Below are 22,745 nucleotides of genomic sequence, written 5' to 3'. Positions count from 1 at the left end.
CGCGAGCGCCTAGCCTTCGGTGGGGCCCGTGGGATCCGGCACACACAGTCGCTTCCATCGGGAACGTGTAAATACGAAGTGAAAAAGTGATCCCGAACCTCGGCGGATGCGACGATCGTAAAACTGTAAACTTTTCTCACAAACACCCAGCGCGCTCTGGGTGGTTTTCGCGGGAAAATGGTTCGCCTTCAAACCCTCGGCCAAGGTTTTGGGCATGGGAATGGGTTGATTTCGATGTGGACGAAGTTGCATCAACGCTAATTCCAGCTCGTTTTGTTTCGCAGGCTTTCGATCGAGGATGAACGATGGTACGGTGGTTACGGCGAACCGCAAGCAAACGTTTGCCAACGAAACGACGATGCAGTTGACCGGCCCGAAGGTGTGTGTGGAGGTGTGAAACAGTGCGCCAAACGACGATCCACGCGCAACAAGGTTTAAGTAGAGTGTAAGTGAGCTCAAAATTATCGTACTTTGCACGGGCGAAAAACGTAAAACATATTTGAAGAAACTGTTGAAACAGTGGTGATTGTTTTCTGTGACGACGAGGATCAAACGAGAAAAGATGGCGACCCACGTGACACTGGTGACGGTCTGCTGCTGGGGTCTGCTCGGAATGTTGTGGACCGTGGAGCCGGCTGCTGGGTACAAGCTGTCATCGTCCGACCCGGACACGATACGGATCAATTTGGGTAAGTCGTTCAGTTATAAATCCCCCCATGGTATTGATTAATGACAAGTGTCGGAATGTACTTTTCTCTCCCTCTCCCTTGTCGATGTCTAAGAAAATAATAACACCGATAAACAGACAGTTTTTCGGCGCCAGAACTGTGGCTCATTAGTTAACTCCCCAAACACATCGCTTTCGTTTTTCAACCACCAAAATTCTCATAATTATTTTCCCGTTTAGCGCTTGACACATCCCACTTGAGAAGCCGAAAAAATAGGGAAAATTCAAATGAAGGTTGAAAAAACATCTTAAACAGTTTTGAGGACGGTTTAGAGGCGTACTTCCTCCTCCGCCACTCAGCAGCCGCCACTTCCGAGGGGACAAAATGGAAACAAAACATTCTAAAGATGCAAACCGAGGACGCGCGTCACATTCCATCATAACGGGAGTCGTGATGGAAGGAAAGTGATTCTTTGCGAACGTTTTCCGGCTCCCGCCGAAAGGGCACTTTGGCTCATCCTTTGCGCGCGAGGATGTTTGCTTAGGCAAAATGGCCACACCGTCGCCTAATGGGAGGCTGGGAAATTCGATACGTCCGGCAGGTTTTACTCCGGCCTCGGATTGCGGTGAGTGTTGTTGCAAAAAGGTTAGCAAACGCGCATGAAAATTGTTCGTGCGCCGAGCGTGCGTGAGGAAAAACAAATCATTTACGCTGCAGTTCAAGGACCGTGAATTTCCCAAAGCTAGGGGGAGGCTAAGGGAAAATCATAGGTTTTAATAATACCATTTGAAAAGACCAATAATTCTGAACGTGCGTTATTAGTTAAAACAACCAATAGGTTTGCCAATCGCCAAGAGAGTTGCATAATTTCCACGATCAACTTCGCATCCCCCTTTTTCACGGCCCGCATACAATAAACTGCCAATGTTTACAGAACGTTTTTCTTCTCCCGCTTTTCCCGGCCAACTATCGAGGGCCTATTGTTTACAGCGAAAGGAAACGTTTTTCCGCTCTTAATGAGCACATTTCGGATACAATGTTGTCGGTCGATCGTCTGATCGGAGGCAGACTGCTAGTAGTGGAGTTGCGTGTGCGTCATACAGTGACGTGATTTTCCTGTTCCTGTGCTCTGTAGCAATGGAAACTCTCGCCGGTAATTTCCCTCTCCATGTGAAGCACGTGCCGGTATTGCACGAAATTAATGAGGCTTGTTTGGAAAATATGTCCTGAATGTTAACGAATTTTGGAGTGCGTCATTGAGGTGGAAAAAAGGGGTTTATTAACAAACTTTACTTTAGAATGGAAATTTATGGACGTCATTGCTGCATGTTGTGGTACCGAAACGGCTGATCTCTCATTAAAAGATTGTAAACGGTGATATGTTTCCTTTATTACTACTATACTTTCCAGGGATAAGTTACACGCACATTAAGAAAGAAGTTCGGTAGGATTTGAAACCACAACATTTGGTTTTTTACTTTGCACCATAAATGAACCAACCCTCGTTCAAACCCTGGCCTCAGGAAGTTCTGGCACCATTGCCAGACATCACTTGCGTACGCAAGATCAATTTCCGCTGCCATATTCCCGCAAAAAAAAAAAAAACACGGGATGGCAAACGCGAATCCGCCTTTTAATAGCCTGACGTAAAGCACCGAATGGCGCCCGGGTGCAGTTTATTTCCCTCTTTTTTACCACCGCTTTTCCACCGAAATCCATCAAGCGGCTAGACATTTACCGACCCGACGGGAACGGGAGCCAACACTTGCAACACTTTCCTGCAGGAAACCACTGGGCCGCCGCTGGCGTATGTCAATTTAGCGCGAGCGAGTTTGTTGACTTTTTCCGAGATTTTCGGCCAACTTCGATCGACTGGACCGTGCAAAGGGGAGTTTAACCCGCATGTGAAATGTCGCGGGCAGGCAGTTTTGTGTGCGAGGAGTCGAAAACAACAAAAACATAAACAAACGACCGAAAAGTAAGTTCGGAACCGTGCCCTCGGCTGGTGATTATTGTGTTAGCGACGTGCGTGTCATGTTAAAGCGCGGCCCTAGGGGCCAAGGGTTGATCCGTCTTCAAGCTGTCAGCTAGTTAAGGTTGATCGGTTCCGGTCCCCGACCGGGAATGAATACTACCAAAAAGCCACGTCAGCTAAGAAACAAGAAACCAAAAATCACACCAACTAACGATCGCTTCTGGTTTGGCGAGATTTAATTGCAAACAGACCCATCCCGGGCCCTTATCAGCCCATTTTCCAATAAAAACCCAACGACTAGAAGCAGCCGGGCAGAATCGCGTAAGCAGAGTCGAGAGTTACCGAGATGAGAATTAAAGAGACGAAATTCGCTGAAGGTCATTCCCCGCGGCAAAGGAGAGCATAGGGACGATTTCTGGTGTTGTTTGAAAGATCTTTGCATTTCTTTTGCGTTTCGTTCTCTAATGGGAATCCGCGAGGATCGACCGTGGTCGCGGACCCCGCGGCATTCCGACAATGTGTCTCATTATGGGTTTTTATTTTTTGGCCCTTTTTCGCCCCGCGTACAGATGTGAAAAATGATAGTCTGTTGCCCGATGCGGCTGTCTGCCGATTGCGTGCCGTGCCTTCGGTTTTAAGAAGACCCTTCGGTAGACAGATCCAGATCCAGAGGGGCTGGAATGATGGTGCCTGCGGGCTGTAGCTACCGATCTCGGAGCGAAGTGTCCTCTTGAGTGTGCGGGACACTTTACCGGCTGCTCTGCTAGGTCTGGCGTCGTCTGGGGTTCGCCATTTGCAGAAGTCAACTGTGGCACAACGGTGCGTCTGGCGTGTAATGGCGCGCTATAAATTAGCCGCTTCCTTTGGCAGACTCAAGACTCAGGAAGTACTAAAACTACGACCAGTAACTAGAAATGAACGAGATCAAAACGGGTCGGAAAAAATGTCATCCTATGCTGAGGGCCGCAAGTGCATTCGCAAAGGCTTTCGGGTGTGCTGCTGGCGATCGTGGATGATCCATCCTCTAGACCTGGGCAACATCTGGGATGTGTCGCATTGGCAACAGGCTTCCCCGTTTTGCCTCGAGCCTAGAATAACCGACGTCTGGACCGACGCTAGTTCCTTAACCCTACGCCTCATCAACTAATCGAACGGCTCAAAGTGGTAGATTCATCAGCAAACTCGGGGCTTGGCTCGATACCGGGACCACCCAGCCATATGATTCGAGTCTCCAAACAATCACTCGATCTACGGCCATATTCTATGATGTTCAGTTCTATGCTGCGATCTCGAGCGCCACCCATATGCCAATACCTCCCATGATGCATTCGTTCTCCAACTTCCGCCAAACACTAGGCCACGTTTGGATGGCGGATTGTTGCAACTTCCTATCCTTCCTCAGCCAGCGGTGGCCAAACAGTGGCTGTCGTAAGGCCGAAACCTTCAACGGTTCTGTATAAACATTCGCCTCGTAGCCGACTTCCTTCCCCGTGGAGTTTGTTTTCCCTTCCAAGGGGTAAGAAACGGAAGATGCTGTGCGCCAGGCCGCATATAGGAGATTAATTGAATGCTGGCCGATACTGCCAACAAGCTTCCCCGCCTCTCGTTCGTTCACCCGTTATGGAAGGTTCTGTGTTCCCTGTTTTTTTCTTCACTCTTGTTGCTACTCATTAAACTGACTTTCCTTTTGATCGGTCCATTTAGCTTCCTTTCCGAACCTCACCGAACATGGCGTGGGTTCTTCGGGGTGCGTCACTATGGCAGTGCGCCGGACTTGCCTGCTTCTCGTTTTTTTTTTTGCACGGGCACCCTATCAGCGCCTTGGGGATTTCATTTTATTGCATTTGTTAACTCGATGTTTACATCGTTTGCTTTATGATTTGTTTATACGATCGCATCACTTTATTAGATGTGATCTTTTGCTTCCTCTACATCGCCGCACACGGTCTGTCTGTGTGCGTTTGTGTGGATTATGGAATAGGAGGGTGCAAAGATGCGCCTCAACATCTTGAAGACTAACGCTGAAGGTCTCTAACGGGTCCGAGGGTGATGTTGCTGGTAAAATTTGGCACCGGGTGTGATTCAGAGTCTTTAGCTGGAACTGCACGAGATCTCACCGAAGGAACACCACAACAAACAATCGCAAACCAGACGGCTCCTGTGTACGCAAATGGGGGACAACCATCCTTTTCATTTGCAGTTTGCAGAAAGATGCAAAATTGTAATCCCATTTATTCGCCTCGATACTGACTCACTTCCCCAGAGTTTTGTGAGTTCACGTTCGTGTCGAGCGCGGATGGTTGCCACACGGAGATCCACTGTTGATCTTGGAACTTCCACGGAAAAGCGTACGATGATTCGACACTGACTAACTGATGCTGTCGAAAGGGACGCCAAGGTATGAAGAAAAAAAGGAAATGGCAGACACCAGGAAAACTGGCGAGAATGGCGCCAGCACTGGAGTACCGTCGAGGCGAGACGGCCCGGAAAGATCGGGAGACCGATTAGAACTGAAGGGGTGACGATTGACAGGACGAACTGAACTGATTTGAAGTTGGTCTTGATTGATTCGTCAAGTAAGTCAAGGGACCTCCGGAGGAGGAGGAATTGTGATGGAAATATTCAGCAATGGTGGGAGTGTACATTTGTGTTTTCGTGTCCTATGAGCTTATGCTACTGGGAATATTTAGGACAAGCCAAAAGAATCGTCCCACGCATTTATCAACAATCAGATCGCTTACTCCAGCCGTACCTTAACATTTCTTCCCATTTCTCTGTACATCACGTTGCAAACCTTTAATTTTGCCTTGTCCTAATCTTTAATCAGGTTAAAATATTTCCATGAATCAAGGTTACCGGAACAATCCTTAGCAGGAGATGGTCCCGTTTGCATCGTTTCCACCAGCATTTTATCTCCCTTTGGGATGCATTGTTCTCTGCATCTAGATAATCGGGATTGCATTCCATGTCGGCGACGGTATGGATATGGATGGCGTACGGCCAGAGTACAATCGCGTCATCACGTTCTCCACCCTCGAGCATCCGCGGGTTCTACGGAACGTGGCAAGCATTTTGATTGGCCTTCGTTTGAACCAGTTTAAGGAATTTAACGGTTTACTGGATTGTGGTTCACTTCAAATCTTTCGCGAACCATCAGCAAAACATTTTTCCTCCACGATGATCCAAATTGCGAACGGGTTTGTAAAGCCGCCATGAGATTAGCGCAAGATTTGGTTCGGTGAGGAGTTAATTAACGTTTGCATTTCACACGCCATTGTATGCGAGTATGGGTTTGCGTGAATTTAACCTAGGATCCACTTCATATGGTAATCTACTTTGCTAGCGTGTATAACGCTCGGCCGAGTGGCACACGAGACGCTTCAAAACTTTTGCGGGCAGAAAACGGAGGAGTTTTGGAACACTTAAAATAATTAACCAAATGATACGTTTGTCAGCAGATAATTATCTATCCTCTCGCGCGACCACCATTTGAGTCACCCGCGGCAAAATAAATCTCCCTGCGCCGACATCGTCCACTGGGCGAATTTTCTCGCCATCTCTCGGTCATGCCACTAATGGTGGTGGTACAATGAGACGTTAATTTAGGCGTGGTGTAGCGAGTCTCCGATGAGGCCGAAAGTTGGCGGACGGTCGCAAAATGTTACTCCAGGCCGGTGACCGCAACCGCACGGATCGGTCCCGCCACGAAGTCTGCTGCTCCGGTCATGTCCGTCAGTCGAGCTGTCGTCGCAAATTAGATCATTTTTACTGAGGATGGTCGTGGAGCATAAATCCCGCCACGCTGATTAAAAAGGTCACGCGGCAGCGGCACTAAAGTGACATAATCTGGACGCGGTCGGAGATTGGGACAAGCCTTACCACGCCGCCAGGAAACGGGGTAACTCTAAGGGATGGGAGAGACGAAAAGGTAATCAGTCAAAAGCGAAGAGCAAAGCAGTGCTCAGCCCTGTGGCCTTGCGTTTGGTCGCGTAAATGTAATGTAGCTCGCTGCCACTCAACTGTCCACGGCAACGGGAGCTCGTATATCGACTGTCCAGCGAACCCGGGTGGCATACCAACTAGGCCCTTCCACCAACCGGAGGTGTATTGCTTTCCTCCCAATCTCCAATCACTCGGAACATTTTGTGCCGCTTTTGGAGCTGCACGCACCTAACGTGGCCACGGGACGGTTGCAGAATACCAAAGGCACGCTACCGTATTCGGGCCGAAGTCCATTAAGCGTGTAGTGAGCACACCTGCAACAAGCGCACAACATTGTGCTTAGTAACCGTGCGCCTGAAGAGTACTTCAAGCACTTGGCAGCTCAGCCAGCGTTCCATTACCAGGCTCCCCAAAAAACCCGGACACAACTCCCTCAGCAGGTATCCAAAATAATCGACCAAGCAATGGGTGTGTGATCAGTACTGACGCCTCTACGGGCACCCGACACTCGACGGAGCTGCAAATTCCAAGTCCACACCCTCTGGCCACACCGACACTTTGTTGCCTCCGGACACAGCACCAAGCACGTTGGAATGTTTATTTACCTTGCTTTATGGGAAGGTGTTGAAAATAGCGCAACCGACGTCAAACGGGGAGGTCCACGATGGTGGTGCTGGCGGAAATAAACTGCCCAGTAGCACGGGCCCTGGAATTGACGCAATACAGCCAATTCCGTGCCTTACTTCCGGCAAATTATTTCACCCACCCCACCAGAGGAGACGTTTGGCCGGGTATCTCAAGTGCCTTGAGACGCTACGATTGTGCACCAAGGTTGCCCACCGGTGGCCGTAATTGTCGATCTACTAAGGGAAGCTAAAGGGACAATCAGTGTGAGGGAGATGGAACATACGCTCCGCAAGGTGTAGACCGAGCGAATCTTAATAGGCCTGAATGATCATGCACATGTCTCATAAGACATTCGCAGAATCTCTACTACCATCTTGATGACGTCTAAAAAGGACGTGAATGGATCGTTTGTTGGTGTGGCACGCAAACTCGCGACGATGGTCGCAACGAGTAGATTCACCAGATAGGGACCGAAGATGAGATGAGTCATGCCCGTAATCACTGCACCGCTCCAGATTGCACAGTTCCATGTCCTTTGCCTGCTTGACATTGGACCTTTGTGGTTGTGTGCAAATTGTTTGTAAACAACCCGACGACGAGTAATGGTGCGATGCTAACGGCAGAACGCCAGCCGACAGACGGAGGTTAATACGAGGCTAATTGAACAGTCAATATATCGTCAGCCAGCGGATTCCAGCGCGTCAGCCAGACATCCACAGACCCATCGTCACCTAAGCCGCACACACGCTCGTTGTCCGGGGCCACTTCCACGGCGTATCGCACACCGGAATTCGCCGTCAATCGAAGGCAGTAAAAACCCGTACTAAAGCCACCGCACGGTGTGTGGTATCCCTCGGCAAGGAAACCAAACTTCCGTCAGTACACCGAATATTTTTGGTACGAAAAATCCCGCTGAAGGGAAGCAGGGATTCAGCGAACCGCGGAACGAGTTGTTTATTTCACTTTGAAGTGGGTTTACCGATAAGTTTCCGCATAAACAAACCAACCGACCAACACCGGCCGAAAGATTCCCGGTTGTGTGGGGTTAGTCTCCGCACTTTCGGTACTTCAACTCCGCTGCCTGCCACCGAAAACTCACCGCGGAGCAATGCCGCCAATCCGTTTCCGTGGATGGATTTTCGAGATGCTCGCTAGGTTGGGCGTGCAGGTTACCAGGCCCCGGGCAACAAGATGCGTGGACAAATTTAGCACCGCCATAAATTATTTAATTCCTGCCCTGCCATGTGCAGTGCAGTGATGGAAGCCGCATCACCCGGTTCTTTGGAGTATCTCTGTCCAACCGAGCTCATCCGGCCTTGGCCGCAAACCTTGGGTGGAGGGAGGGATGGGTAAGCGACCGCGGGCGGGGGGATTATTCCACGGATGAGTGCAGAGCGTGATTTGGGGAAGAAAACAGCCCAATCCTCCACACTGGCTTAATCCTGGTGCGTTGATCGTTGCGCGCAAAAGGAAGACCGTGCGAGGCTGTCGAAAAGGGTGGAACTCGGAGAGAGAAAGATCGTTTCGGTTGCAGTTGCTGTGACGAGCGAGAACGAACGGTGGCGAATGAAGATGATAGTAATTGAAGCTCATTTCCGCTGGCCCAAACCTGCCCTAACGTAGTCAATGGCAGAGTGTGCCTGGTACCCGCGGTTAGAGCGGGTCTTCTGGCCACACTTCGATCTGCACCCGGCAAGAGTCGTCTCTGCAGTGTCACTGTAAGCGCTTCGGTTTAGATACCCATTCCTTTGCAACTCCTCTAAGTATCGTCACGATCAGTCGGGCGAGGTTCGACTCCGCACCATGCAAAGACCATGCATGGAACTGGGCAACTTATGAATGAAAGTGGCGAATGAATTTTGCGTCGACTGAAAATAGTCGAGCAGATGCGACATCGAGTTCGGTGAGGCACAGAAATAGAACAGGTGCAGCAACCTTTAGCTGCGCGTGTATCATTAATTAAACGCTACAATGAATGATGGGTTCCAGTGCGAGGAACGTTTGTAGATGTTCACTGGTTCTCCCCCCCAAACATCCTTTGCGAAGGATGCAACTGACCAGCGTCGATAGACACAGTCTACTGCAATTTGTCTCTGCAAAAGCTATATCCAGAAACGATCCATAAACCGATCGAACTGCACCATCGGAGTTGGCATATGCGTGCCAGATGTGGTCCAGAACTTCAACCGCTCGGAAAAGGAAAAACTGGAAACCAGCTCAACCGTACATTGTAGTATTGCTGGTTCAGTGTCTTCGCCGGCATTGTCCGGGGCGAAACTGTTTCCCCTTTTCAACCGGAACTCGTTCGGATTCTTTGTAACACTGCTCCAAATGTGCCGCAGAAGAGGGCAGTCTGCACCGGGTGTAGCGAGGGCCTAGTGCCGACGATGCTTTGGAGCAGTTCCAACTCCGAACCGATGCCCGATGCACTTGCGGGGATAAACGCAACACCTAGACACGCTCTCCGATACTGATCCTCGATCGTTTTTCAATCCCCGACAAAACCTTCCCCGTTTCCGTCGCTAGATGCACTTGCTGCACGCCAGAGTGTCTGGCTATAATTAATATTTGGGGATGCTTCAAGAGGTTCAAGAGCTTGACTTCGGGTACCTTCGATTGCGTCCCACCGAAGGTCATTGCTTTGCCTGGTGCACTCTTCGGTGCATTGAGGGTTCGAGTGCGTTGAAGTGAGCGAACGTAGCTTCATCTTCCTCGCATGATGTCCCAAATGTGAACCATATGCATGTTCGCCAACCCTTTCTACATGCCGCACGCCACGTAACGGTACTAGGCAACATTCGATGGCTCTGGTTCCGAGTGCCAGACGGTGAACCATTAGAACAAAGATCGGGTGGAAGCGTTTGAGATGCAGTTTTTTAAAAACAATATTGGTGTGTTGTTGCATTCTGATCTTACTTTAAGAAAATCAAAACTACTTCAAAGGAATTCGAAGATATGAGAATGTAGAGAACTATGAAAAAGATCGACAAAAAGTATTGATCAACTGAAGAACTCATCTTTGCGTGTTTTTACTGTAGGTCTATTTTCATTTGTAAGTTTACCTTTCCCGCTCTTAGTCCGTGTCGAGGACGTTGAAATACAAACAGACAAAATGAATGAAGATGGAATCGTTTGGGCGCGTCATATTTCTCCCATAATTGGATCCCGCTTGCTTTGGTTCGTGTCATTTAAACTTCTTAACTATTGGATTTGCACGAGCAGCTGGAACAAGCTGCGTCTTTTGGATTCGATTTGCGCGGCATTCAGCAACGGCGGCGTGTCCGTGTCCGCCGTTGGACAGAAGCGTTGACAGCTAGCCGTCAGGAAGTCGCGTCACTCGATGGTGTCGCCTTCGCCGAAGCCGTAGCAGCATCGCGCGCACGTGCGTGTGCTTTGCTTGGCGAAGGCATAAACGAAAAATGAACGTTTCGATGCACATGTCACTAATTAAACCCTCCGTTCTAGTGGTAGACCATACAGTGCACGACGACGAACGCTTGCGTCCAACTGAGGCTAAAGGGAACCGGGGAATGGAGGTGGATTACATGTTTTAATTAAAATCACGAATGCGTAAACTCATCAAAAGTTATTTTCTAAAAATCCTCGAACGAGAATGGGGAAAAGGTAGCCCCCGGGGTTTGTCGTTCCTTCGAGGTCCGCAAAGGTACCCTGGGCTGAGTTGCGCATTGTAAAACCGTTTAGTGGTTGTATTATCCCCTCGTAACCAGCACGACTATCCGACGGACGACGCAAGCCAGAATTAAGAAGTAGCTAGGGAGCCGCCGTGTCGTGGATGTTCTTTTCGGCAATGTCAGTCAAAGTCAGGCCTCACGAACCATGGTTCCTCGGACACACTTCCACCGTTGCTCGGGATGTTTAGAAGTTGCGTGAGGTTTTGTGTTTTTCAACCCATTTGTTTGACATCCTTCATGCGATCGTTTTGCTGTGACGGTGCCAGATTTTAAACACTCCCGTATTTCCGTCCCGGTCGCCTTAGCGCAGCAAGTTGGAGTTTTTTGGGGGGCGCAAGGTAATAAAAATCTTGCGCTAGATTTAATTTCTGACAATCAAGTCCGGGGATTCTTCAGCACGGTGCAGGCACCAATCCACAGAACAGCAACAGATCGTAGCGCATCTGTTCTACCGGCCAAGGAACGTCTTCGAAGAATGTGGTAGTTTCCTTCGTTCCGGTGGCGAAATTTGAAGACTTTTTAACGAAAAGTCGCCCCGTGCACAAAGAGGAAAGCAAAATCGGCTATAGGAAAAGGGTTCCGAGTGTCTCGGATATCCACAGCAACCACATCGGAAACATGTGCCACGTAAAACGCCCTCGGAAACTGATCCGTTTCAAGTTGAAGGAGCGGATCCGTCGGTTTGGCAGAGGAAGTATCCAGCCGTCGGAAATGTCTGCGCGGATGGTCCTAGGGGTGCATGCTTCCAAATTTGTGTGCAACGGTATCCTAGGATGTTATTTTCGGGCCTCATTTTTCATTACTTTACATTTATTTTGGTTCAATTTTCTCACTTTAAACTCTTTCGCCAATTTCTGCATACACCCGATGGTGTTTCTGCTCACGCCCCCAATACATCGACGTTAACACGCGCGGTCGGCAGACCCAACACTTTCTGCGCACATTCGAAAACTCATCACTTACCAAACCGGAATCTCTCATTTTTCATTGCAGGCAATAAAAAACTCGTAAAAGAAACGGTCCCGCTGTACACGAAGCTGATCATCAAGTGCAATTTTGACAGTCCCATCTGGTACAAGAACGGCAGGCTTGTTCCGGTCGACCACAAGCGAGCGAAATCGTAAGTATTTTGAGGAGGGGAGGGACTCTGATGATGATAAACGAATCTAATCTAAGGCTTCAAATCCGGACCGAACTAATCGAGATGGGAAGATGTCATCATCGCGGGACCAGTGATGATTATCGTTGTTTTACTACTTCCCTAAGTCGTACGGGACGATTTACCGTGCTGTAGAGCTATTGGTGATCTTTATTCCGACCCTGTGACACCCCCAAACAACATTGACACACGAAAAGACATCACCCCCATCCGGGGGAGGGGAAGTGAGTCGCTGCCAAGCGAACTTCTGGCGCACATGGCGCACCGATGGACAGCCTCCGACAAGATTCTAAGAAAGAGGGGCGCATCTTCTTTTCTTTTGTGATCCGGACCGGGGATTTTGCTCCCGCAGATCAACGGGATCAACAGGAACAAAAAAAGAAGTTACCAGATGTCGGTGATTGGATCGGATCGCTCCCGAAATTGTTTACCTTTCTGCAGTCACGGGGCTTCGGCTTTTCCACTGGGGTGGAGGCGGATGGTAGCGAATGAAAGGAAAGTGAGGTTTTCCGGCGAAAATGTTTAGAGCGCGCATCGCTAGGTGCCCCGTGTGCACTCGGATCGCCACATGGTAATGTGTGTTTGAAATTTCATTGAGAAACTTAAAATAAACAGTAAAAGTAAGATTTGGAAATTTTGGCAGTAGAGAAACCAGCGGTGAGGGGGAGGCACGGCTGCGGGGGGAAAGTCTTCGTGGTCCGGGTGCCCGGGACAGAATGTTATTACTTCACCGTTCAACGGTCAGTAAGTTACAGCTCGCCCGAATGGTCTTCGCCTTGGTGAAAAGCCAGACACGGCCAGGAATAGCAAAACCCATCAAACCAAACCATGTTCGACTTTTCGTTGTACGGACCTGCTAAGTACTACATTACAGCTCTAATGTGTGTACATTTCGGTGTAGTCGGGTGAGTTTGCTACCGCTCCAAACTCGCGATGGCCATTTTCCAAATGGCCCCGCAAGAATGTGCGCCTGTCTTGTGGTGACCAGACGCACACTTTCCCCCTCCCCAAACATCCTCAGTCCGAGTGATCTATCCGAGTGCTACGCGTCTGCAATCGATCTTGTTTTCCGCAGCGTTTCGATCTGCCCTCCTCGGGACACAAATGCAAATGCCTATCGAAGACGACGTCGATGTCGATCGTCAATTTGTAATCCATTAAGAGCAATTACCGGCGCGGTCTTCCGTCTCCGATCCAGAACAAGTCAGAACTCTACTACACATAAATGCATCCACCGACGGCGCAGGGAAGTGCAAGTCCGTTAAATGCATTCTTACAACAATTCGACATTGTTCGTCGTAGCACGCGCTTGACTTTCAACCCAGGAGTTGGATGCAACTGTATGCAATGTGATTGTTTGCTTCTTGGGGCACATAATCCACCCATCAGCTCCGGGAGCGTAAAGCCAAACAGAAACTCCTTCACCTCCGGACTCGCTCTAAATCGATCGGCCTTGGGGGAAGTCCAACCCCAAGCATCCACGACGTAGTGCTCGTGTCTAAAAATACTGGAAAAAAAGGGAATTAAAATTATGAGTTTTATGTACGTTGGTTTTTTTCCCCTCTCTCCTTGGTCAAACTTTAAATTGTTTACAAATACATTTACACGCGTATACACCCTTCCTCGGGTTGCAGTCGCCGGCGCGACTGCATCTTCTTCCTCGGCGTACAGGCTCGGTACAGCTCGCGCGCATCGAGAGGACAAAAAAACAACCCATCCCGCGTTCAAGAAACGCGTTTTTCTCGCGCCAACATCTGCTCGATCGTTTGTGGGCTGCGGGACGGGACAGTGGCGAGAACCGAGGGCGAGGGAAAAATTAACATCCACGAGCCAAAACGCGATGGTCGGGATGAAGATCGGGAAAATATTGAAAACTCAAAAATTCAATTAAACCTCCAACCACGTGGAAAGCGTGTGCTGTTCGGTAAATGGGTTTTCCAGGGAAAACCTTGGCATCACTCCGCGTGAGAGGCCGCTGTCGATCGGCTGTGGAAATTTCCTATAGATCGACAAATCTTTATTAGTTTGTTGAAAAAATAAACAAATCCCGCTCGGTACGGGGCAGGGGTGTGATGGAGTGGGGGCGGGATGGAAAAGGGAGGAAAAACCCATCTCAGGCCCGACTCGATGGCCACGTGCCCGGCCGTGCAAGCGAGGGTGCGTGGTGTCGTACGTGATCCGGTGACGATTGACGAGCGAATCGAACGATCGATCGGTCGATCGGAGGCGGAAAATCCAGCTGCGTATGGCGCGTAGGAAAAGTAAGCCATTTGGTTCCCTTGCCGGAGTTCATCTTCCCGGTGTCAATCGATCGCCTGTTGAATGAACTAACTCCTAGTCGCACTGATCGACCCCACGAGTGGCAGGGAAATAGGCGTGCGATTTATGACGCGACCGGAAAGAAAGCCTAAACCCCATCTCAATGAGCGTGGCTAGCTGACTGACATGGGTTTAAAATTAGGTGTTCCTACCTCGAGGCCCAACGCAGCCGTGATGGGAAGAGCCGTTTGACGGATTTATAGCCCCATCGCCCGTCGTGTTTTACGAGCCATCGATGCATCGAAGACCCCGCGGGGGCCACAAGTTTGATTACAACTGTCGTCGGTAAAGTACTCTCCGTTGTTCCGGGACGTTCTAGGAGCTGCTTTATTCCGATCAGTACTTAACAGCTCGGGAACATGTGCTCGATAGTGTGTTAATGCTACTGCATTTGAAGCCAGATGGTGAAACAGAACCCCAATAATCCACGCGCACATAATTGAATATTGTTTCTACTTTATTTCTCTATTCCTGAGAGATTGATTTCGATAACCCTATTTGACTGACGCAATAGTTAAGAGATTATAAAATAAATGATTTGTTTACCAGCCTGAATAAATTATGCTTAACGCCAAATTTCTCTCCTCCTTTCCTCTTCGTTCCACAGGTTACGGTTTGAGTTGGTGCGTAAAACGGATGCCGGTTACTACTCGTGCGGATCCGAGTATAACGAATGGTCCAACCTGACACTGTCGGTGTTCAGCCAGGAGACGGACCAGTACCAGAGCGACGGGGCCGGTATGGCAAACCTGGAGCGCAAAAGTCTTCACCCCCCCGCTCCGGTTGCGGCCGGATCCCTGGACCAGCTTGACATCATGGACAACGAGCTGAAGGAGGGTCCGCCAAAGTTTGTCGGAGCTCCCCAGTCGGAGCAGTCTCAGCAGAAATCTCAACCGATCCACCGGGAGGTGGGTGAACCGTTCCGACTGCGGTGCGATGCCGTCGGGCAGCCAAAGCCACAGATTCGCTGGCTAAAGGATGGCCAGGAGTACCGGGATAACTCGTTCAAGTCGACGCTCGTGTTCAAGCAGCTGCTGGCTTCCGATGCGGGAACGTACGTGTGTGAAGTTTGCAACCGCCATGGGTGCGTGAATTCCACCACGGTGCTGGAGGTGGTGGAACAGGGGGAACCGGAACCGGCCTACATTCAGCACAACAACATGGAGAGTCACTCGCAGCTGCAGGGCGACAGTGGTCGGGAGTTTCCGGCCCCGATTAGTCGGCACTATCCAGGTGTTTACAAGCCTCAGCCGGATGAGGATATGGATGGGGACGAAGATGACCCCGAGGGTGATGAGGATGATGAGGGACCTACGGATGGAGGACACGGTACCGAAGATGGCACCGGTGCGATGAATGATACCAGCGATAAGGCACCGTTCTTCACCAAATGGGAGCAGATGACGAAGCTGTTACCGAAACCGTCCGGAAACATGGTCCGCCTGCGGTGTCCAGCCGATGGTCAACCGAAGCCAAACATCACCTGGACGAAGGATGGCGGCGAGATCGACCGGACGATGGGCCAGGTGAAGAAGGTCAACTGGGCCATCGTACTAGAGGACCTGGTGCCGCAGGACTCCGGGTTCTACAACTGTCTCGTTTGCAATCGGGTTGGTTGTATCAACTTTACCACCAAGCTGGAGGTGAACGGTAAGTGGCGATATACAATACCACACGCCCGGACATCCTACCTCCAGGATGTGCTGGAATTTTGAATAGACAATCAATTGATCTTTCGTTGGCACACAATCACTACAGATCGCTTTCCGGCACGTCCACATTTTCTCGAAACGCCGAAGAATGTGACCGCGCTGGTCAACTCGACCGCAACCTTCCGCTGTCCGGTCTTGTCCGATCTGGCCCCCCATTTCGAGTGGGTGAGGTACCAAATCGTCTACAAAGAGAACGTTCCCGTGCCGCAGAACGTTACCAACCTCAAGGTACCGGAGCTTTTGGTGGTTTCCACAAATTTCCCAACTTTCTGGTGAAGGTGGTCTGTAGACCATGGTTTTTTATTATTTTGGTACTACTTTTTGGTGATGGATGAAACCAAAGATCTCTTTTCGAATACATCATGTGCGTTTAGCAAGTCCTTAGCATTTCGTGGAACATCGTTTGTACATTGTTTCTTTCTCTTGCAAATCTATTGTTATTGGTGTCGGTGTGTTTTCTCTTTGGTTCCAAATGATGTGTTATAGAAATTTACTATCGTAGTTGGTGTTGGTTGCTATACATTCCATATCTCTTGCAGATCGTGTAAATCACAGGCCGATCTTCACCAAGGCGCCGTCGAACGCGACGGTGCTCGTCGGTGGAAACGTAACGATGGAATGCCGGGTCCTGAGCGATCTCACCACGCACATCCAGTGGGTCAAGCCCAAGCACATCCAGTGGGCCTTGTGTGACGACAAGTGTGCTAACTTATCGAAAAAAATTCAGGTGATGGTTCGGAAAATCGTGGTGTAGCAAACAACTTGCATGAGTGCTAACGACCTATCGACTGAATTCTGTTGTAGACAAACACTAACCGTTCGATGTAAGTTCGTGTACTAATTATTGAACTAATTATTAACACCTCTTAATTACTAACACTAAAATCGAAATATTCTCAGCTGGAAATCCAAACGTAACACGCATTTTGCACACTTTCGATACAGACCGATCCCGACAATCCGGAAGTGCTGACTTTGGAAAACGTAACGCATGCCGATGCTGGTTGGTACTCGTGCATCGCGGCCAACGGGCTCGGGGCGGCCAACGAGAGTGCCTACCTGCAGGTGGTTGACGAGCTGCCACCGGACGACGTACCGATCGCACATCCGGTTCGTACACACTCCACACTCATCACGGTCATGACGTTTGTCCTGTCCGTGTGCTTCCTGATGCTTGCCGTGGTCGTCGTCGTGGTATGCAAAAAGCTGAAGCGAGAAAAGATGAAGCATCGAGCCATGGAGCACGTGAACCAGTGGACGAAGAAGGTGATCGTGTTGAAGCAAGCGGTAGTCGAGAGCAGTCTCCCGGGGATGTCCGAAGCATTGGTAGGTTTTCTTTGCCCACTGGTGATGTTGAGTAGTAGTCTGGACATCAGAACTTCATATTACGTTCATTTTATTTTAGCAAATGCCAATAGTGCGGATAGAAAAGCAACGTTCGACGCTAGTGCAGAGTGGCAATTGCGATCCAACCATGATCTCGGAGTACGAGTTCCCGATTGATTTGAACTGGGAGTTTCCCCGAAATAAGTTACACCTCGGCAAGAGCTTGGGTGAAGGCATGTTCGGCAAAGTGGTGATGGCCGAGGCGCATGGTCTGGTCAAGGGACAACCGTCAACCGTGGTTGCAGTGAAGATGTTGAAAGGTACGTTTTGCCACAGTTCTGTCGTAGGTATAGGTAAACTGAAGGGTAAAACTGGATGTCTTTCAACAGAGGGTCATACGGATGCGGACGTAAAGGATCTCGTTTGCGAGATGGAAGTGATGAAGATGATCGGCAAGCACGTGAACATTATCAACCTGCTGGGATGCTGCTGCAAAGATGGGCCGCTGTATGTGATCGTGGAGTACGCGCCGCACGGTAACCTTAAGAACTTCCTGCGAAGCCATCGGTTCGGTTCGAACTACGAGGCAACCGGAGGGGAAAAGGAGAAGAAAATCCTCACCCAAAAGGAGTTGATCTCGTTCGCCTATCAGATTGCACGCGGCATGGAACATTTGGCATCGAGACGGGTACGTTTATAACATGATTGGAACGGTATGAGTAGCTTTGTTATACGAAATATGTTTCTGTTCATCTTCTATCATCACAGTGTATCCATCGAGATTTGGCAGCCCGTAACATTTTGGTGAGCGACAACTATGTGATGAAAATTGCCGACTTTGGACTGGCAAGAGATATCCACGATCAGGAGTATTATCGCAAAACGACAACAGGAAAGCTACCGATTCGCTGGATGGCGCCGGAATCGTTGGAGGAAAAGTTTTACGACTCACAAAGCGATGTGTAAGTTTATTTTTCAGCTTACCCAGTCCTTGTAGTCATATTAATGGTTTCGTTTACCCATAGCTGGTCGTTTGGCGTTCTTCTTTGGGAAATAATGACACTGGGTGGAAATCCCTACCCTTCGATACCTACGTGGGACAATTTACTGGAGCATTTGAAGAAGGGTAAACGAATGGAAAAGCCACCACTTTGTTCTATAGAGATGTAAGTAAAGCTGTTGGCTCGAAGGCTGTTAAAAAAGAGTGCTAGAGATGATTTCACTCGATCTTCACAGATATCTGTTTATGCGCGAGTGCTGGCACTACCGGCCAGAAGAACGACCAACCTTCAGCGAAATCGTTCAGCATTTGGATCGGCTAGTGAGTATAACGTCGAACGAGGAATACCTGGACCTTGGACTGCCTCAGCTCGAAACGCCTCCGTCCAGTGACGACAGTGAAGAGGAAGACGACGAGGAGGACTGTGTCGATCAGGCCGGGGTGGAACATGAGCGAGTACACATGTATCGATTCAACAGAAGCTACAACAACGATTGCATGTACTAGCCCAGAGACCGGGCTTCGGGACTTTAACGATCGGTAAACCGGTCAATTTGAAACCCTGTTTGTTGTAAAATAAATCGATCGAACGGCACGCATATGGTTCTGGAGCTGCCGCGTGAATGTATCAATATAGACTTAAGGATCGAAAACAAGACTGTATTTATTTGAGGTAACTTAGGGCACCGTAGTTGTAAAGCAAACCTTATTTTTAAGGAGGGGAAACTAGTCACTAACTTCGGATCCTTTCGAGCAGCACATCCAAATCTTATCGTGTAGAGCCGCGTACCGTGACCACGTAGAGGCCATAGAGTTTTATCTAAGCTTTTCTGTCGACGAATGCTTCTTAGGCCATCACCTAAATGCCAAAGCATATCCTATTCGTGTTTGTAAGCGCAATGTATAGTTTAAGATGAAGCGCGATAGAGTGTACCCTTTGTGAGTCAACGGTTGAAGCTTATTGGAGAAGCATTTAAACAGAAAGAAGCGTGTATCGATGAATACAATTTCTTTGTACAGGTCGGTTAGTTTAGCATATCGAGGCGAACGAGCACATACGTAAGATTAGGCAGCAAGAAAATGGGAGGCAAACGAGTATTATTGTAAATAGGCATAAGGTGAGAAAAGATCGGAAACTGTTGAACAATTATAAAATCGAAGCAATAAATAAAGCATAAGTACAAACGACACGGACTATTCGTTGGGACTAATCATACGTATTTGCTACAAGTTAATTGGTAAAATCATTTTTAATGCAGAGGTTTTCACATGAAATTATAACAGTAGCAGTATTATTTCTAACTGCTGCACATGATATTGCAACAGTATCAGTTGATTTTGTAACGCGGGGCACAGTTTTAAATATTATAAGACGGTTTATCAGCTTGAGCGATGATGAACCCACCTGGTACGTTGAACAACCTTGGGCTGTCATATACGTTTACACTCGCAGGTTACGTACTACGTATGCCAATCGCAGTACTTCCAAGATGGCTGGTAAGTACGGTCGTCGATGTAAAAGTGCTGCAGCATTTTTGTGATTTTCGCGGACAAATTGTAACGAATCGTGATAATTTTTTCCACAGAACTGTTTGCGAAGTACACATGCACCAACTGCCAGGAAGATATTTCCGGGATTCGCGTGCACTGCGTCGTGTGCACCGATTTTGAGCTGTGTCTGGCGGTAAGTTGATTGTTAAAATGAACGCCATATTTCTTCGGGCTGGATGACGTCAGGTGAGCGCCTGGAAGACCGTTTGAGTGGTCTGTACTGAGCGCCTGGAAGTCGTGCTTGTTGTCAAACTGTGGTTCCGTTTATAACCCTTGCTTCTAGATTTGGGGACGTTTGTTTACTATTTCTCATTGCGTTTGTTTTGTTTATACAGTGCTTTGCCGCTGGAGCCGAAATCGGTCCACATCGCAATGATCATTCGTATCAGTTCATGGACTCCGGGATCCTGTCGATTTTCCGCGGCAAAGGAGGCTGGTCGGGACGGGAGGAGTTACATCTGCTGGACGCAATCGAGCAGTATGGCTTCGGCAACTGGGAGGACATTAGCAAACATATCGAATCGCGCCTCCCAGAAGAGGCCAAGGAGGAGTATGTATCGAAGTTTCTCAACGGAACCATCGGCCGGCACACGTGGCAGACGGCGGTCGATCAACGACCCATCCTGACCGATCACACGACGGACGATACTGGTCCGCTGAGCCAGCTGTTGATACAGAAACTGCCTCCGATGGATTGCACGCCTGAAGAGGCGGCCGCGCTGGGATACATGCCGAATCGGGATGATTTTGAGCGAGAATATGACCCAACGGCAGAGCAGCTTGTTTCGACACTTTCGTTGCAGCCGGACGACGAGGATGTCGATATGCTGTTGAAGCTGGCGCAGGTCGACTTCTACACCAGAAGACTGCGTGAACGTGCCAGAAGGAAACGCGTTGTGCGGGATTATCAGCTGATTGCTAATTTCTTTCGTGGCAATATAAAACGTGCTCGGCAAAACCGCGATCAGCGTGAATTCCGGGAAAGACTACGAACGTACTCACAGTTTTACACGTCGCTGGAGTTCGAACGGCTGATCTCTTCGCTCGAGCGAGAACGAGCGCTAAGGATTCGGTTGTCCGAACTGAATCGCTACCGGTGGAACGGTATTCAGCGTATCGACGAATGTATCCACTTTGAGCAGCATGTGGCAGCGGCTCAGTACCGCAATACGGGACCGTATGGACACGGTCGAACTGTAAGTTTTGTTTGCTATCTTTTACTCTAATGGATATGCTGTGAAGGGGTGTATGAAAATGGATCGCCATTGGAGTCGATTGCATTTACATTACCAACAAACGGCCATATCTCGCCCGATTATACATGGGAGCTATTTTTGTGAATATAATAATGCCTCTAAAAACCCTGCCCTGTGGTTGGTTCATCAGTTAACCGATGTCACTTTCTTTCTATGTTCTCTCTTTCTCTTTTCTCTCTCCCCCCGTCTCTCGTGTCTGTTTATTGTTTGGCCCGTTGTATCCGTTGGCCGTTCGTAACCGTTTGTGGCGCGCGTTGCCGAATTCCGAAATAGCTTGCATGTATAATTGGTCCAAACGGGCAATCGATCACCGGCTGTATACGACAAATTTTGACAGGACAACCGAAACAAAGGCGTCTCTGGAGAGACCGGCAGAGGGGCATCCTTGGTCCCGGCGGCCAGCACCAGCGCAATGGGCCCAACGGTGCCGGCAACCTCGGTTCCCTCGGCGGCAGCGGCACCGGCGGCAATGGGACAGGCGATGGCAGCACAGCCGCACGGACTGCCGATGGCAAGAAGAAGCGAAAGCGACGCCCGAAGCTCAAGTTCCACCGACCGAAGGCCCATGCACCACACCGACGACCGGGTTTGCTCCGAAGACTTATACAGCAGCAAAAATTGCTCGGATAGCTTACAGCGGGAAGCGGCGACGACCCCCGGCAGCCAACCTCATCAACAGCACCAGGTGCTGGCGGCGGTGGGCGGCCAGAAACTTCTGCAGCCCCAGCACCCGTCGAGCGGCGGCGCCGCGGCCGGAAGCCTGGCAGCCGATCCGGCACAGCAGCCCGGGGGTCAGCTGCTAACGATTAACGAAATTCAACTGTGCAGTTCGCTCAACATGCCCGTAACTAGATATCTTACGCTCAAGACGGTGCTGCTCAGCCGGCCGGCACTGGATCACAGCATCCACTCGGTGGCCGAGAACATCGTGAAGAAATACCTGGTCAGTAGCGGTTGGCTACAGACCAGTCCACAAAACTAAGCCCTCCTCCATCCCCGCACATGTTTTCTGGACGTTTTGGGTATTTGTGCGTTGCTGCCTACACCAGCTAAATATCAGCCTCAGACGAAATGCAAATCGTCAGTTATTGTTGATCTCATGCACAATTATACTAGGGAAGCGCACAAATCGTGACCGTCACTCTTCTGCACCCTTGCGCAGAGGAATTCAAATTGATATTACTGGTGGTTTAAATTCAGCAAAATACAGAGAAAATTGTATCATTTTAAAACACGGAGCTCGCTCACACAGCCACACGTTATTCTTATGTGTAGGTAAAGACAAAGTAAGCTTTAGTGGGAATCGTACCCCTTCAAGCGCGTGATAGTATAAGATAATGATAATTTTACTCGTATCAATGGTTTCTAGTGCGAAAAACAGAAGCGCCATACCAAGACACAGTTTTAATAGCTGGATCATGCATGTTGGTTAAAATTTGTACATAATGTAAGCGGTAGCATTAGATTAAGGTTCATTTAGTAAAGATAATCATATTTAACAATAATAAACAAGTTCTT

General features: G+C 49.2%; 3 protein-coding genes across 4 annotated transcripts in view; 2 read left to right on the top strand and 1 right to left on the bottom strand.

Moving 5' to 3' along the window:
- LOC131271455 (fibroblast growth factor receptor homolog 1-like) overlaps positions 1 to 19,600 on the top strand; it is a 28,350-nt gene extending 8,750 nt beyond the window's left edge. Inside the window, exons 2-11 of the mRNA XM_058272890.1 lie at positions 285 to 689; positions 11,898 to 12,024; positions 14,990 to 16,032; positions 16,141 to 16,322; positions 17,040 to 17,420; positions 17,500 to 17,740; positions 17,810 to 18,108; positions 18,189 to 18,382; positions 18,446 to 18,586; positions 18,657 to 19,600. Coding sequence (XP_058128873.1) covers positions 563 to 689; positions 11,898 to 12,024; positions 14,990 to 16,032; positions 16,141 to 16,322; positions 17,040 to 17,420; positions 17,500 to 17,740; positions 17,810 to 18,108; positions 18,189 to 18,382; positions 18,446 to 18,586; positions 18,657 to 18,927 — 3,006 coding nt within the window. The 5' untranslated portion in view covers positions 285 to 562 and the 3' untranslated portion in view covers positions 18,928 to 19,600. The remainder of the gene's footprint in view (positions 1 to 284; positions 690 to 11,897; positions 12,025 to 14,989; positions 16,033 to 16,140; positions 16,323 to 17,039; positions 17,421 to 17,499; positions 17,741 to 17,809; positions 18,109 to 18,188; positions 18,383 to 18,445; positions 18,587 to 18,656) is intronic.
- Positions 1 to 22,745, bottom strand: part of LOC131271489 (vesicle transport protein GOT1B) — a 433,296-nt gene that overhangs the window by 150,808 nt on the left and 259,743 nt on the right. The window lies entirely within an intron of this gene.
- Positions 19,911 to 22,745, top strand: LOC131259619 (transcriptional adapter 2B). The gene is made up of 4 exons (XM_058261162.1): positions 19,911 to 19,917; positions 19,998 to 20,104; positions 20,307 to 21,167; positions 21,565 to 22,745. Exons 1-4 carry the CDS (start codon positions 19,911 to 19,913, stop codon positions 22,207 to 22,209), a joined length of 1,620 nt encoding a protein of 539 aa, XP_058117145.1. The 3' UTR covers positions 22,210 to 22,745.

This window comes from Anopheles coustani, chromosome 3 (assembly GCF_943734705.1).
Source record: "Anopheles coustani chromosome 3, idAnoCousDA_361_x.2, whole genome shotgun sequence".
NCBI classification, from domain to species: Eukaryota; Metazoa; Arthropoda; class Insecta; order Diptera; family Culicidae; genus Anopheles; species Anopheles coustani.
The sequence above is the reverse complement of the archived record's forward strand: the minus strand, read 5'-3'. Positions and strand labels throughout refer to the sequence as shown.

Bases quoted from the DNA above. Each gene is read 5' to 3' on its own strand.
- LOC131259619 (XM_058261162.1), top strand. The intron at 20,105-20,306 runs GTAAGTTGATTG...TTGTTTATACAG, and splicing joins ATTTTGAGCTGTGTCTGGCG to TGCTTTGCCGCTGGAGCCGA. The intron at 21,168-21,564 runs GTAAGTTTTGTT...AAATTTTGACAG, and splicing joins CGTATGGACACGGTCGAACT to GACAACCGAAACAAAGGCGT.